This window comes from Peromyscus californicus, unplaced genomic scaffold (assembly GCF_007827085.1).
Source record: "Peromyscus californicus insignis strain IS unplaced genomic scaffold, ASM782708v3 Scaffold_6__1_contigs__length_162567912, whole genome shotgun sequence".
NCBI classification, from domain to species: Eukaryota; Metazoa; Chordata; class Mammalia; order Rodentia; family Cricetidae; genus Peromyscus; species Peromyscus californicus.
The window spans coordinates 54,004,344-54,020,548 of NW_026294584.1; the positions used below are offsets into that span (position 1 = coordinate 54,004,344).

Below are 16,205 nucleotides of genomic sequence, written 5' to 3' on the forward strand. Positions count from 1 at the left end.
TTGGTGAAATAGAATTTTTTTTATTGCGAATAGATTCTTCTCTTACACTATATATCCCAACCACAGTTTCCCATCTCTCCATTCCTCATAGCTCCGCTCTACCCCCAGATCCACTCCCTTCCATTTGCTTTTCAGAATAAAGCGGGCCTCCAAGAGACAATAGCCAAACAGGACAAAACAAGATGAAGACAAGGCCAAATCATATCATCATATCGAGGCTGGGCAAGGCAACCCAGTAGGAGGAAAAGAGTCCCAAGAGTAGGCAAAAGAATCAGAGACATACCTGCTCCCACTGTTAGGAGTCCCATAAAAATACCAAGCTAACAGTCATAATGTATATGCAGAGGACCTGGTGCAGACCCACTCAGGCCCTATGCTTGCTGCTTCAGTCTCTGTGAGCCCATATGAACCCTGCTTTGTTGATTCTGTGGGCCATGTTCTCTGGGTGTCCTTCATCCCCTCTGACTCCTACAGTCTTTCCTCCCCATCTTCTGTGGGGATCCAAGATCTCTGAGAGGAGAGACCTGATGGAGACCTCCAATTTAGACTCTCTCTCTTTATAATGTGTGGTTGTGGGTCTCTGCACCTATTCCTACCGGCTGCCTCTCTGATGATGACTGAACAAGGCACCGATCTATGAGTATAGCAGAATATCATTAGGAATCATTTCATTGATTTTATTTTTTTTAAGACCAGTCACATTTGGTTCTATTCTAGGAGTCTGGGCTATCCAGTCTCCAGTTTCTGGTCATTCAAGCAGTGCCAGGTATAGATTCCCTCTTGTGAAGTGGGCCTCAAGTTAAATCAGACACGGGTGGGCCACTCCCACATGTTCTGTGAGACCATTGCCCCAGCACATTGTACAGGCAGAACAGATTGAAGGTGGAGGGTTTTGAGGCTGGATTCGTGTCTACAGAGTACCTTTTCACACCAAAGAGACTAGAAAGTAGAGGTGAAGGCTTCTAGTTCACACCAGCTTGGACTCTCTATGGTCAATGAACTGAGTAGTTATCCTCAGCAATGGGACTCCACTGTCAGTTTTCAGAGGGTGAACTTCTGCCCTAGCATCAGTCTGGGTTATTTGGGGATTTCCATGGGACTTACTCATCCAACAACTCAACTGAATGTAACCCAGGTCTACCACTGGAAGCCTTGCCCAGCTACCAAAGATGGCCAGTTCAGATCCATATTCTCCATTACAAGGAATCCTTACTAGAATCACCCTCATAGATTCCAAGAAGTTTCCTCTGCACTAGGTTTCCACATTGCCCCACCCCTACCTGATTCCTCCTGCTCCCATCCCCTCATGCCTCAGCCCACCCATAGAATCTATTTCCTCTTCCCAGGGATATCCATCCTCCAATCCTCTTCTTTAGCTAACCTCTTTGGGTCTGTGACATGTAGCTTATCATTTACTTAATAGTTAATATCCACTTATAAGAGAATACATATTATATTTGTCTTTCTGGGTCCATGTTACTTCACTCAGGATGATTTCTTATAGTTCTATCCATTTGCCTGCACATTTCATATCTTGTGATGTCATTTTTAACAGCTTATTAATACTCCATTGTGTACATATACCATATTTTCTTTAACTGTTCTTCAGTTGAGGGACATCTAGGTTGTTTCCAGTTTCTGTATATCATGAGTAAAGCTGTAATAAACGTAGTCGAGCAAGTGCCCTTGTGGTAGGTTGGAGCATTCTTTGAGTATATGCCCAAGAGTGATATAGCTGAGTCTTAAGGTAGATCAATTCGCAATTTTCCAAGGAACTGCCATATTGATTTCCATAGTGGCTGTACAAGTTTGCACTCCTGACTCCTACTATGCAACATGGTAGCCACTGCTCATCTGTGGCTGTTGCACACTTGAAATGTGACTAGTCTAATTTGAAGTATTCAAATGCTATGTTTCAAGAAAGAGCCTAAAAGATCTCATGAGTATTCTTATAATGAATACATCCTGAACTACCTGTTTGATGTTTTTTTCTTTTAACAATAGTGTGTCTTTAAATAATGTCTAACTCCAAAGTTCAATTTCCTTGTTATTCTAAATTAATACTAATGAGTTCTTCTATGACATTTGATAGATTTTCCCACTCTAAAGATCAGTCTGTGATGAAAGGAACTTTCATCTTTCTCTGAGGACTAGGTAGTTATTACCTATGCCACAATGGTTGGTAAACTAGCTTGGTGGCAGGGTGGTGGTAGTGTATGCAGCATTTGTTCATTTCTGTAGTGTGAATATTTCTATTAAGTAGCTTTCAAAGTTGAAATAAATTTAATAATAAGCTCTCCTAAATCAATAAGATACAGTTTAAATATTTCCTTCAAGTTATATATTTTTTTCTTGATATATTTTTCTTCTTGGTTCTGCATGCCCAGTAAGTCACAAAATGTACTATTGCTTATTTATTTTTAATGAAATTTTTATGTGTATGTGTGTTTGAGAAGGTCAGAAGAAGGCATCAGATCCCTCAGAGCTGTAGTTATAGGTGTTTGTGAGCCTGACATGGGTGATAGGAATTGAATTTGGGTTCTCTGGAAGAGCAGCAAGTACTCTTAACCACTGATCCATCTCTCTAGCTCCATATTTATTTGTTTTGACATGGAATCTCATCCTTTCCTGCCCAAACTGATTTTGAACTTGCTGTATAGCCAGAAGGCCTTCAAAGTGTGATACTTCCTCCTTAGCCTCTCCAGGGCCTGGGATTACAGTCATTTACCATTGCATTTGACTCTGTTTGTTTTTAAAAATGTAATGGAATATTTTTATTTCTCTTTCTAATGTCGTCATCAGAATCAGGCCACATGCAGCTTTACTCTATTGTCTCTGTCTCCCTGATTTTTTTCCCCATAGAATTGTCATAACTTGGTCTTTCATCCAGTTCCATTTCTCTGTTTACTTAGAAACTGTTACACTAGTCCCATACATGTTGCCTGCAACTTTTAACTGCCTTAAGACTCCTGGAGTTCCATGCATTCATTAATGCTTTTTATGTATATTCTATTTCCACTGTTACTTTTCTTCAATTTCCTTAGCACCCATAGTATTTTTTGCTATGATTTTCATTTTGCTTTAATTATGTAACGTTGCATAATTTATCTCATTTTAACTTGTATTGATGTTTATATATAATACTTCAAGGTTTAGACAATTTATTGTGTTCTTTGCAAATGTTCTTAATTCAGTGACAGTTTACTATGCTTCTGTATTATACCAACATACCATTATTACACCCTATCCACGTCACTTAGCTCTGTGAAAATGAATGACTTCACCTCCTATTATCTCAATTTCCTCATCTGAAAAACAGAAAGAATGATACTTTATTATAAGAATTAGTAAGAGTACACCAAAAATAATTTCCAGAACATTTCTTGGTTCATACATCACCTTTGAGATTGTATTAGGATTTTCCAGTGGAACAGAACTGATAGAATCGACACACATACACACACACACACACACACACACACACACACACACACACACACACATACACACACACACACTCAATCACACAAAAACACACACACTCAGTCACACGCATATACACACACACACACACACACACACACACACACACACACACACACAAGAAGACACATATAAAGGGAATTTATTAGAGTGGCTTACAGGCTGTGTCCTGCCTAGACTAATAATGGCTATATCCTGACTGAAAAGCTGAGAATCTAGAAGTTGTTTGGTCCACAAAGCTAGATATCTCAGCTGCTTTTCAGTCTGTTAGAATCTCAAAGCAGTAAGTTTTAATACTAGTAAATGAATGCCACCTAAATAGGATAGATAAATTCGCCAGAGAGAATGAAGGCAAGCAGGAAAAAGAAAATAGTTTCCTTTTGGTTTTTATGTGGGCTGCCACTAGAAGATATGGGCCAGATTTAGGGTGGTTCTTCCCACTTCAAGTAAAACCCTTCACAGGTGTGTCCAGTGACTTGAGTTTTCATTGATTCTAGATATAGTTGGCAATTAAGATTATCCATACAGACATCATCAAATTTATCATTCATGGCTGGTACTTGGGAACTATGTCTTCATGAAATATTTAATAAAAAAAAATAGAAACAAGGACTGGAGAGATGGCTCAGCAATTAAGAGAACTTGACTGTTCTTTCAGAGGTCCTGAGTTCAATTCCCAGCAACCACATGGTGGCTCACAACCATCTATAATGGGATCAGATTTCTTCTTCTGGTGTGCATGAAGACAGAGCACTCATATGCTTAAATACATGAATAAATAAATCTTTAAAAACAGTACAATAAAAGTCATTAAAATATTTTCACATTGTAATATAGAACATAATTTACTGTCTATCACATGTGTGTTATATGTTTTATTCTTATGAATTATTTATAGGACACCTTGAAAATCCAGGTCATACATAATCAGTATCTGAGTAACTCAAATCCACTGAAAGTTGGATACATTAGAATCTGGGGTTTAAACTCCTCTTATGTGGCACACATCAGTCTTACCTACAACAACCAGCCATTTACTGAGAACAATTTCACAAGTGACCCCTACAATCAGGTATGTCTGAAAGGAATGTCATCATAAACTCACTTTATTATTCTACTAAATTTTCTCTGCTATTACTATCTCATATATGTGATATATATTAGAAGTGTTGTGCCTCCATGGAAATACGTTTCTGAAAAGTTGTGAGGACTGGATTGTAAAGTATACAACATTGGTGGTCTTCTGTTCCTAGTCTGGTATTGATGATCTGTAGTCTGATGATATCCTCTCTGTTGTGTTCACTAAGAATTTGATTGGCTTTGTGTCCATTGGGCTCCTAGGTTACCTAACAAAACACAGAAACATTTTTGCTCAGAGGCTAAAGACAAGGAATGGTTATGAAAGTCCCTCTCTCCTTCCTGCAGTATGCCCATCCCTGGGCAAATTAATGGTTCTTTGAAGTTTTAAGTTGGTGCTTAACTGTTACTATTATTAAGTAACTATGCTTCACTCATAGCCTAAGATATGCTTCTTTGACTAACAAAACAGAGTGCTGTAAATCCCAGACTATGAAAACTATTAAAGTGACAGCTTTGCCCCAAATGAAACAACCTTCTGCAAGATGGGTTGCTCATAGGACAGCAGCCTATGTAATCCTAACTTTAGAATCCAAATAGTAACTTCACACCATGGATTCATTATAAATGGATGCAGTAGCTCAAGCAGAATGGTTTAGAGAAGTGAAAATGGTTAGCCAGAGTTCCTGCTTCTAAATGGGGAAAACAGTGTCCCTACCAGGATTGGGAATTTGGAAAATGAGCATTCTGAGCAACCAAGTAGATTTTTCCCCCTGGGTCTTCTTAGTTACATATTTAGATACAATAATATGTTCCTTGGATTACTGGTTTCAAATTTACTCTGAAAGTATTGCTTCTAATTAACCTAGCTACAGAAAATGACCAAGTTCCATGTTGGGAAAACTCTATAGCATATTTAATGCCTATTATGTGCTAGGCACTATTAGGGGTGATAGTAATAAGGTCATGTAACCAGTCTTACATCAGGAAAGGAAAATGTCAATGACAAAACGACAAAACGAAGTAAATGTTAATTATAACCACAACTGTAAATATTTGAGAACAACAGAGCTTGGACATAAAAGAGTGTGAAAAAAGAATGTATGGCACTTGGTTACACACAGAACACCTCATCATGGTGATCTGAGACCAATAAAAACTGAAGGGATTTGTGTCATTTACTCTTTGGGAAAGAATGAATATGTATTTTATTTGCTAAGATAGAAGTTGAACAGTGACTTCAATATAAAGTTTGATAAGTTCTAATATATCAATGTAATCTTTTTTGGCAGAAACTAACAATTCAACTGACTGAAAAGAATATGAACTTAGAAGAGCTGACTGAGGTTATTTGGGTTTATGGAGATCCAGCACTTCCCACACCAATGACAACCAGTGTATTTCCCACAAGCTCTCACCCATCTGCAAATAGCACTGAAATAACTACACCTTTCCCTACAAGTCCTTCTACTGCTAACACTAGTGATGTGATTCCTTTCACAACAACTCCTGAAACAACCACTGTCCACAATACAGCTAACACCACATTTCCTGACATAACTACACCTTTCCCTACAAGTCCTTCTACTGCTAACACTAGTGATGTGATTCCTTTCACAACAACTCCTGAAACAACCACTGTTGACAATACAACTAACACCACATTTCCTGACATAACTACACCTTTCCCTACAAGTCCTGCTACTGCTAACACTAGTGATGTGATTCCATTCACAACCACAACTCCTGAAACAACCACTGTCCACAATACAACTAACACCACATTTCCTGACATAACTACACCTTTCCCTACAAGTCCTGCTACTGCTAACACTAGTGATGTGATTCCATTCACAACCACAACTCCTGAAACAACCACTGTCGACAATACAACTAACACCACATTTCCTGACATAACTACACCTTTCCCTACAAGTCCTGCTACTGCTAACACTAGTGATGTGATTCTATTCACAACAACAACTCCTGAAACAACTACTGTTGACAACACAACTAACACCACATTTCCTGACATAACTACACCTTTCCCTACAAGTCCTGCTACTGCTAACACTAGTGATGTGATTCCATTCACAACCACAACTCCTGAAACAACCACTGTCGACAATACAACTAACACCACATTTCCTGACATAACTACACCTTTCCCTACAAGTCCTGCTACTGCTAACACTAGTGATGTGATTCCATTCACAACAACAACACCTGAAACAACTACTGTTGACAACACAACTAACACCACATTTCCTGACATAACTACACCTTTCCCTACAAGTCCTGCTACGGCTAACACTAGTGATGTGATTCCTTCCACAACAACAACTCCTGAACCAAGTACAAACAGCACCACATTTCCTGACATAACTACATCTTTCCCTACAAGTCCTTCTACTGCTAACACTAGTGATGTGATTCCTTCCACAACAACAACTCCTGAACCAACTACTGTCAACAATACAACTAACACCATATTTCCCGACATAACTACACCTTTCCCTACAAGTCCTGCTACTGCTAACACTAGTGATGTGATTCCATTCACAACCACAACTCCTGAAACAACCACTGTCGACAATACAACTAACACCACATTTCCTGACATAACTACACCTTTCCCTACAAGTCCTGCTACTGCTAACACTAGTGATGTGATTCCTTCCACAACAACAACTCCTGAACCAAGTACAAACAGCACCACATTTCCTGACATAACTACATCTTTCCCTACAAGTCCTGCTACTGCTAACACTAGTGATGTGATTCCATTCACAACCACAACTCCTGAAACAACCACTGTCGACAATACAACTAACACCACATTTCCTGACATAACTACACCTTTCCCTACAAGTCCTGCTACTGCTAACACTAGTGATGTGATTCCATTCACAACAACAACTCCTGAAACAACTACTGTTGACAACACAACTAACACCACATTTCCTGACATAACTACACCTTTCCCTACAAGTCCTGCTACGGCTAACACTAGTGATGTGATTCCATTCACAACCACAACTCCTGAAACAACTACTGCTGACAATACAACTAACACCACATTTCCTGACATAACTACACCTTTCCCTACAAGTCCTGCTACTGCTAACACTAGTGATGTGATTCCATTCACAACAACAACTCTTGAACCAACTACTGTCCACAATACAACTAACACCACATTTCCTGACATAACTACACCTTTCCCTACAAGTCCTGCTACTGCTAACACTAGTGATGTGATTCCATTCACAACCACAACTCCTGAAACAACCACTGTCGACAATACAACTAACACCACATTTCCTGACATAACTACACCTTTCCCTACAAGTCCTGCTACCGCTAACACTAGTGATGTGATTCCATTCACAACAACAACTCCTGAAACAACTACTGTTGACAACACAACTAACACCACATTTCCTGACATAACTACACCTTTCCCTACAAGTCCTGCTACGGCTAACACTAGTGATGTGATTCCTTCCACAACAACAACTCCTGAACCAAGTACAAACAGCACCACATTTCCTGACATAACTACATCTTTCCCTACAAGTCCTTCTACTGCTAACACTAGTGATGTGATTCCTTCCACAACAACAACTCCTGAAACAACTACTGTCAACAATACAACTAACACCATATTTCCCGACATAACTACACCTTTCCCTACAAGTCCTGCTACTGCTAACACTAGTGATGTGATTCCATTCACAACCACAACTCCTGAAACACCCACTGTCCACAATACAACTAACACCACATTTCCTGACATAACTACACCTTTCCCTACAAGTCCTGCTACTGCTAACACTAGTGATGTGATTCCATTCACAACCACAACTCCTGAAACAACCACTGTTGACAACACAACTAACACCACATTTCCTGCTCTAGCTACAAATTTCCCTACCAGTCTTCCCACTGCTAACACTAGTGATGTGATTCCATTCACAACCACAACTCCTGAAACAACTACTGCTGACAATACAACTAACACCACATTTCCTGACATAACTACACCTTTCCCTACAAGTCCTGCTACTGCTAACACTAGTGATGTGATTCCATTCACAACCACAACTCCTGAAACAACCACTGTCGACAATACAACTAACACCACATTTCCTGACATAACTACACCTTTCCCTACAAGTCCTGCTACTGCTAACACTAGTGATGTGATTCCTTTCACAACCACAACTCCTGAAACAACCACTGTCCACAATACAACTAACACCACATTTCCTGACATAACTACACCTTTCCCTACAAGTCCTGCTACTGCTAACACTAGTGATGTGATTCCATTCACAACCACAACTCCTGAAACAACCACTGTCGACAATACAACTAACACCACATTTCCTGACATAACTACACCTTTCCCTACAAGTCCTGCTACTGCTAACACTAGTGATGTGATTTCATTCACAACAACAACTCCTGAAACAACTACTGTTGACAACACAACTAACACCACATTTCCTGACATAACTACACCTTTCCCTACAAGTCCTGCTACTGCTAACACTAGTGATGTGATTCCATTCACAACCACAACTCCTCAAACAACCACTGTCCACAATACAACTAACTCCACATTTCCTGATATAACTACACCTTTCCCTACAAGTCCTGCTACTGCTAACACTAGTGATGTGATTCCATTCACAACAACAACTCTTGAACCAACTACTGTCCACAATACAACTAACACCACATTTCCTGAAATAACTACACCTTTCCCTACAAGTCCTGCTACTGCTAACACTAGTGATGTGATTCCATTCACAACCACAACTCCTGAAACAACCACTGTCCACAATACAACTAACACCACATTTCCTGACATAACTACACCTTTCCCTACAAGTCCTGCTACCGCTAACACTAGTGATGTGATTCCATTCACAACAACAACTCCTGAAACAACTACTGTTGACAACACAACTAACACCACATTTCCTGACATAACTACACCTTTCCCTACAAGTCCTGCTACGGCTAACACTAGTGATGTGATTCCTTCCACAACAACAACTCCTGAACCAAGTACAAACAGCACCACATTTCCTGACATAACTACATCTTTCCCTACAAGTCCTTCTACTGCTAACACTAGTGATGTGATTCCTTCCACAACAACAACTCCTGAAACAACTACTGTCAACAATACAACTAACACCATATTTCCCGACATAACTACACCTTTCCCTACAAGTCCTGCTACTGCTAACACTAGTGATGTGATTCCATTCACAACCACAACTCCTGAAACACCCACTGTCCACAATACAACTAACACCACATTTCCTGACATAACTACACCTTTCCCTACAAGTCCTGCTACTGCTAACACTAGTGATGTGATTCCATTCACAACCACAACTCCTGAAACAACCACTGTTGACAACACAACTAACACCACATTTCCTGCTCTAGCTACAAATTTCCCTACCAGTCTTCCCACTGCTAACACTAGTGATGTGATTCCATTCACAACCACAACTCCTGAAACAACTACTGCTGACAATACAACTAACACCACATTTCCTGACATAACTACACCTTTCCCTACAAGTCCTGCTACTGCTAACACTAGTGATGTGATTCCATTCACAACCACAACTCCTGAAACAACCACTGTCGACAATACAACTAACACCACATTTCCTGACATAACTACACCTTTCCCTACAAGTCCTGCTACTGCTAACACTAGTGATGTGATTCCTTTCACAACCACAACTCCTGAAACAACCACTGTCCACAATACAACTAACACCACATTTCCTGACATAACTACACCTTTCCCTACAAGTCCTGCTACTGCTAACACTAGTGATGTGATTCCATTCACAACCACAACTCCTGAAACAACCACTGTCGACAATACAACTAACACCACATTTCCTGACATAACTACACCTTTCCCTACAAGTCCTGCTACTGCTAACACTAGTGATGTGATTTCATTCACAACAACAACTCCTGAAACAACTACTGTTGACAACACAACTAACACCACATTTCCTGACATAACTACACCTTTCCCTACAAGTCCTGCTACTGCTAACACTAGTGATGTGATTCCATTCACAACCACAACTCCTCAAACAACCACTGTCCACAATACAACTAACTCCACATTTCCTGATATAACTACACCTTTCCCTACAAGTCCTGCTACTGCTAACACTAGTGATGTGATTCCATTCACAACAACAACTCTTGAACCAACTACTGTCCACAATACAACTAACACCACATTTCCTGAAATAACTACACCTTTCCCTACAAGTCCTGCTACTGCTAACACTAGTGATGTGATTCCATTCACAACCACAACTCCTGAAACAACCACTGTCGACAATACAACTAACACCACATTTCCTGACATAACTACACCTTTCCCTACAAGTCCTGCTACCGCTAACACTAGTGATGTGATTCCATTCACAACAACAACTCCTGAAACAACTACTGTTGACAACACAACTAACACCACATTTCCTGACATAACTACACCTTTCCCTACAAGTCCTGCTACGGCTAACACTAGTGATGTGATTCCTTCCACAACAACAACTCCTGAACCAAGTACAAACAGCACCACATTTCCTGACATAACTACATCTTTCCCTACAAGTCCTTCTACTGCTAACACTAGTGATGTGATTCCTTCCACAACAACAACTCCTGAAACAACTACTGTCAACAATACAACTAACACCATATTTCCCGACATAACTACACCTTTCCCTACAAGTCCTGCTACTGCTAACACTAGTGATGTGATTCCATTCACAACCACAACTCCTGAAACACCCACTGTCCACAATACAACTAACACCACATTTCCTGACATAACTACACCTTTCCCTACAAGTCCTGCTACTGCTAACACTAGTGATGTGATTCCATTCACAACCACAACTCCTGAAACAACCACTGTTGACAACACAACTAACACCACATTTCCTGCTCTAGCTACAAATTTCCCTACCAGTCTTCCCACTGCTAACACTAGTGATGTGATTCCATTCACAACCACAACTCCTGAAACAACTACTGCTGACAATACAACTAACACCACATTTCCTGACATAACTACACCTTTCCCTACAAGTCCTGCTACTGCTAACACTAGTGATGTGATTCCATTCACAACCACAACTCCTGAAACAACCACTGTCGACAATACAACTAACACCACATTTCCTGACATAACTACACCTTTCCCTACAAGTCCTGCTACTGCTAACACTAGTGATGTGATTCCTTTCACAACCACAACTCCTGAAACAACCACTGTCCACAATACAACTAACACCACATTTCCTGACATAACTACACCTTTCCCTACAAGTCCTGCTACTGCTAACACTAGTGATGTGATTCCATTCACAACCACAACTCCTGAAACAACCACTGTCGACAATACAACTAACACCACATTTCCTGACATAACTACACCTTTCCCTACAAGTCCTGCTACTGCTAACACTAGTGATGTGATTTCATTCACAACAACAACTCCTGAAACAACTACTGTTGACAACACAACTAACACCACATTTCCTGACATAACTACACCTTTCCCTACAAGTCCTGCTACTGCTAACACTAGTGATGTGATTCCATTCACAACCACAACTCCTCAAACAACCACTGTCCACAATACAACTAACTCCACATTTCCTGATATAACTACACCTTTCCCTACAAGTCCTGCTACTGCTAACACTAGTGATGTGATTCCATTCACAACAACAACTCTTGAACCAACTACTGTCCACAATACAACTAACACCACATTTCCTGAAATAACTACACCTTTCCCTACAAGTCCTGCTACTGCTAACACTAGTGATGTGATTCCATTCACAACCACAACTCCTGAAACAACCACTGTCCACAATACAACTAACTCCACATTTCCTGATATAACGACACCTTTCCCTACAAGTCCTGCTACTGCTAACACTAGTAATGTGATTCCATTCACAACAACAACTCCTGAAACAACCACTGTCGACAATACAACTAACACCACATTTCCTGACATAACTACACCTTTCCCTACAAGTCTTGCTACGGCTAACACTAGTGATGTGATTCCTTCCACAACAACAACTCCTGAACCAAGTACAACCAGCACCACATTTCCTGACATAACTACGTCTTTCTCTACAAGTCCTACTGTTGTTAACACTAGTGATGTGATTCCTTTCACAACCACAACTCCTGAAACAACTACTGTTGACAATACAACTAACACCACATTTCCTGACATAACTACACCTTTCCCTACAAGTCCTGCTACTGCTAACACTAGTGATGTGATTCCTTTCACAACCACAACTCCTGAAACAACCACTGTCCACAATACAACTAACACCACATTTCCTGACATAACTACACCTTTCCCTACAAGTCCTACCGTTGCTAACACTAGTGATGTGATTCCATTCACAACAACAACTCCTGAAACAACCACTCTTGACAACACAACTAACACCACATTTCCTGCTCTAGCTACAAATTTCCCTACCAGTCTTCCCCCTGCTAACACTAGTGATGATTCCATTCACAACCACAACCCCTGAACCAATTACTGTCCACAATACAACTAACACCACATTTCCTGACATAACTACACCTTTCCCTACAAGTCCTACTGTTGCTAACACTAGTGATGTGATTCCATTCACAACAACAACTCCTGAAACAACCACTGTTGACAATACAACTAACACCACATTTCCTGATAACTACAGCTTTCCCTACAAGTCCTGATACTGCTTACACTAGTGATGTGATTCCATTCACATCTACAACCTCTGAAACAACTACTGTTGACAATACAACTAATACCACATTTCCTGACATAACTACAAATTTCCTACCAGTCTTCCCAGTGCTGACACTAGTGATATGATTAATCACAACCACAACTACTGCAGAAAGTACTGTTGACAATGTAACTAGTACTATACTTCCTCCAAGAATTACACCTTTAGTTAGCAGTACTCCAATTGTTAGCACTAGTGCTGTGGTCCCTGTCACAGCGACAGCTATTGGAACAAGTACTGTGGATGCTGCAAACTCTACTGTGGTGCCATGATGTTACTCAAGGGTCTAGTGCAGTGGTTCTCAACTTTCCTAATTCTGTGACTATTTTGCAGAGTTCCTCATATTGTGGTCAACTTCAACCATAAAATTATTTTGTTACTATTTTACAACTGTAGTTTTGCTGCTGTTATTAATAATAATGTATATTATCTGATACGTGTCCCCTGTGGAGGTCGAGACCCACAGGTTGAGAGCCATTGCTACAAAAATTGTGAATGTACTTAGCATAGCTTGGCTTCCAAAAATAGTTTTTGTCTCATCTTAGATATAGATACTCCAAGAACGACAACAATTGTAGATGTATAAGGATGTATCCATTCCAAATATAACTTCTACCAAAGAAGGTATACATGCTTATCCTGATGTCTGAATGCATACCACAATTATTTCCTATGTTAGCTATTATACCTATGGCCTTATTGGTTAAATGATGCATATGTCCATGGCCTTCACTTGCAATATTCATACCTCATTACCATACCACACCACATTCTGTGAGTACTATTGCTATAGGTTTTGTGAAATAGTCCCACTCATACTGTTTTCTTGGGTTACAAGGCCTAATCCAATATTGGAGAGCCCTAATGATACTGAAGTTACCTCACTGACAGCAATTGTTTACATTGTAGATTCTTTTTCACATTACTAATGATGTGAAAAGTAGTATTTTATTTTCCTATGGACTTTTCCAAATATTCTGTCTTGGCTGTCTATGCAGTAGCTTACTATCATACATACTAACGCCATTTTTGCTTTCAAGGGAATTCCAGCTATTGGTATAGACATTGAAACTGCCACTATTGTAGATGTTTATAAATCTCAACTTCAAGCACTGAAGTCATTAAATTATAGACATAGCAATTTTACTATCAAAGAAAATAAATATAAGATTACAGGTGCTAAAAATATAGGTTCTCTAGCCTTGCAATAATTACTCTTATAAGTGTTAGTGACACTATACAGCTCTCATAAGCATATTGAGCCTTCCTCATCTCAAGTGCTTGGTACTAAAACTGTTTCAGATTTTATATTCCACATGTCTGAACATTTGCATCTACAGAGTGATATATCAAATCCAAACATGACATTCATTAATGCTCATGTATACCCTAGACATACAGAGCTTGAAATTATTTCATATAACATTTAAAGTAATTATATGCATAAAACAAAGTTCATGATGTGAAGTTTTCCACTCATGGCATTATGTTGGTACTCAAAATGTGTTATATTTTTGGATTAGGAATACTCCTACTTGTACTTCTGTTTATAGATACCAAACTGCTCTAGAATTTTGAAATCACTCTTCTGAGCTAGTTTTAGGCCCTCACTGTTCCCGCTAATGACTAACTCTGACGTGCTTACATACTAGAACTTACCCAGACCGAGATATGACCATAGGCATAGCCCCAGGAAGCAGTCTATCCTGGATTGGAGTTTCTAATCCTGGTCACCTATCCTTTTACTTTGTTGTTTTATTGTCAAGTCTCTCCTTTGGTATGTTAGAGGTTCCTGAATGGTTCTGATCTCTCATAAACAAATTTACCACACACCTTTGACCTACTGCTTCCTTAGATCACTCCCTACCCTCATCAGTAGACTCATGGATATTACCCAATCTAGCCAATTGGGCACTATTGAAGGTTTGAGCGGTATTCTCAAAATGTAGTTATGAAATCTGTGGGTTCCCCAGACACTTTGTAAAGTCAATAGCATAAAATATGTTCTCATAATACCAAGTTGTTATTCGTCTCTTTCACTCTTGTTCTCTTACTGGTACATAGTGGCATTTTTCAGAGACTCAATGTGGCATTGCAATAGATAAGTATAGAAGCAGCATGAAGGTGCTTTTGCTGTTAATATATTGAAAAGACTCAAAACATAAAACAGTACCATTCTTCTTACTCTTTGTTTTTGCCTTTGAAAATATGCTTATTTTTCACAAAGATATTATTTATGTTGACATGTAGTAGACATATTGTTATTTTTAATTAATGGAAATAAATATTTATAAAATATTTTGTAAGTGACTCAATTTAAATTTTGCATGCAGTAAATATTAACAGGTATAATTCACATAAGTGACATGGTATCTTCACTGGTTTTAAATATAAAGAGATCCTGAGGCCAAAGAATTTGAAAGCCACTTCCTTAGGTTTACAGTGTATCTTATTTCCATCCTCATGTACTGGTCAATTATACCAACAACAGTCCCAGAATCTTTGATTTACTCTACTTGAACATCCCTTCCTCTTCTATAAACATCTTTCTGGTTTTCTGACCTGCCATGACAGAGGTACTATGTTTTGGATCATTCAATGGCACTGCATTTGAAAAACAGATTCATCAGTTATACTTGTTTCTTGGAATTGACACACAAGTTACAGCCATTTGAACAAGGATGAAACTTTGTTAGGGATTACATGGCTCTTACCTGACCCTTCCAACCCAAACAAAACTCATCATTTTCTCCATAGACTGTC

General features: G+C 39.4%; 1 protein-coding gene across 1 annotated transcript in view; it reads left to right on the forward strand.

The window, feature by feature from the left end:
• The window catches only part of Mgam (maltase-glucoamylase), a 253,858-nt gene extending 238,401 nt beyond the window's left edge, over window positions 1–15,457 (forward strand). Inside the window, exons 162-163 of the mRNA XM_052721491.1 lie at window positions 4,382–4,555; window positions 5,853–15,457. Coding sequence (XP_052577451.1) covers window positions 4,382–4,555; window positions 5,853–13,196 — 7,518 coding nt within the window. The 3' untranslated portion in view covers window positions 13,197–15,457. The remainder of the gene's footprint in view (window positions 1–4,381; window positions 4,556–5,852) is intronic.
• The last annotated feature ends 748 nt before the right edge of the window (window positions 15,458–16,205 follow it).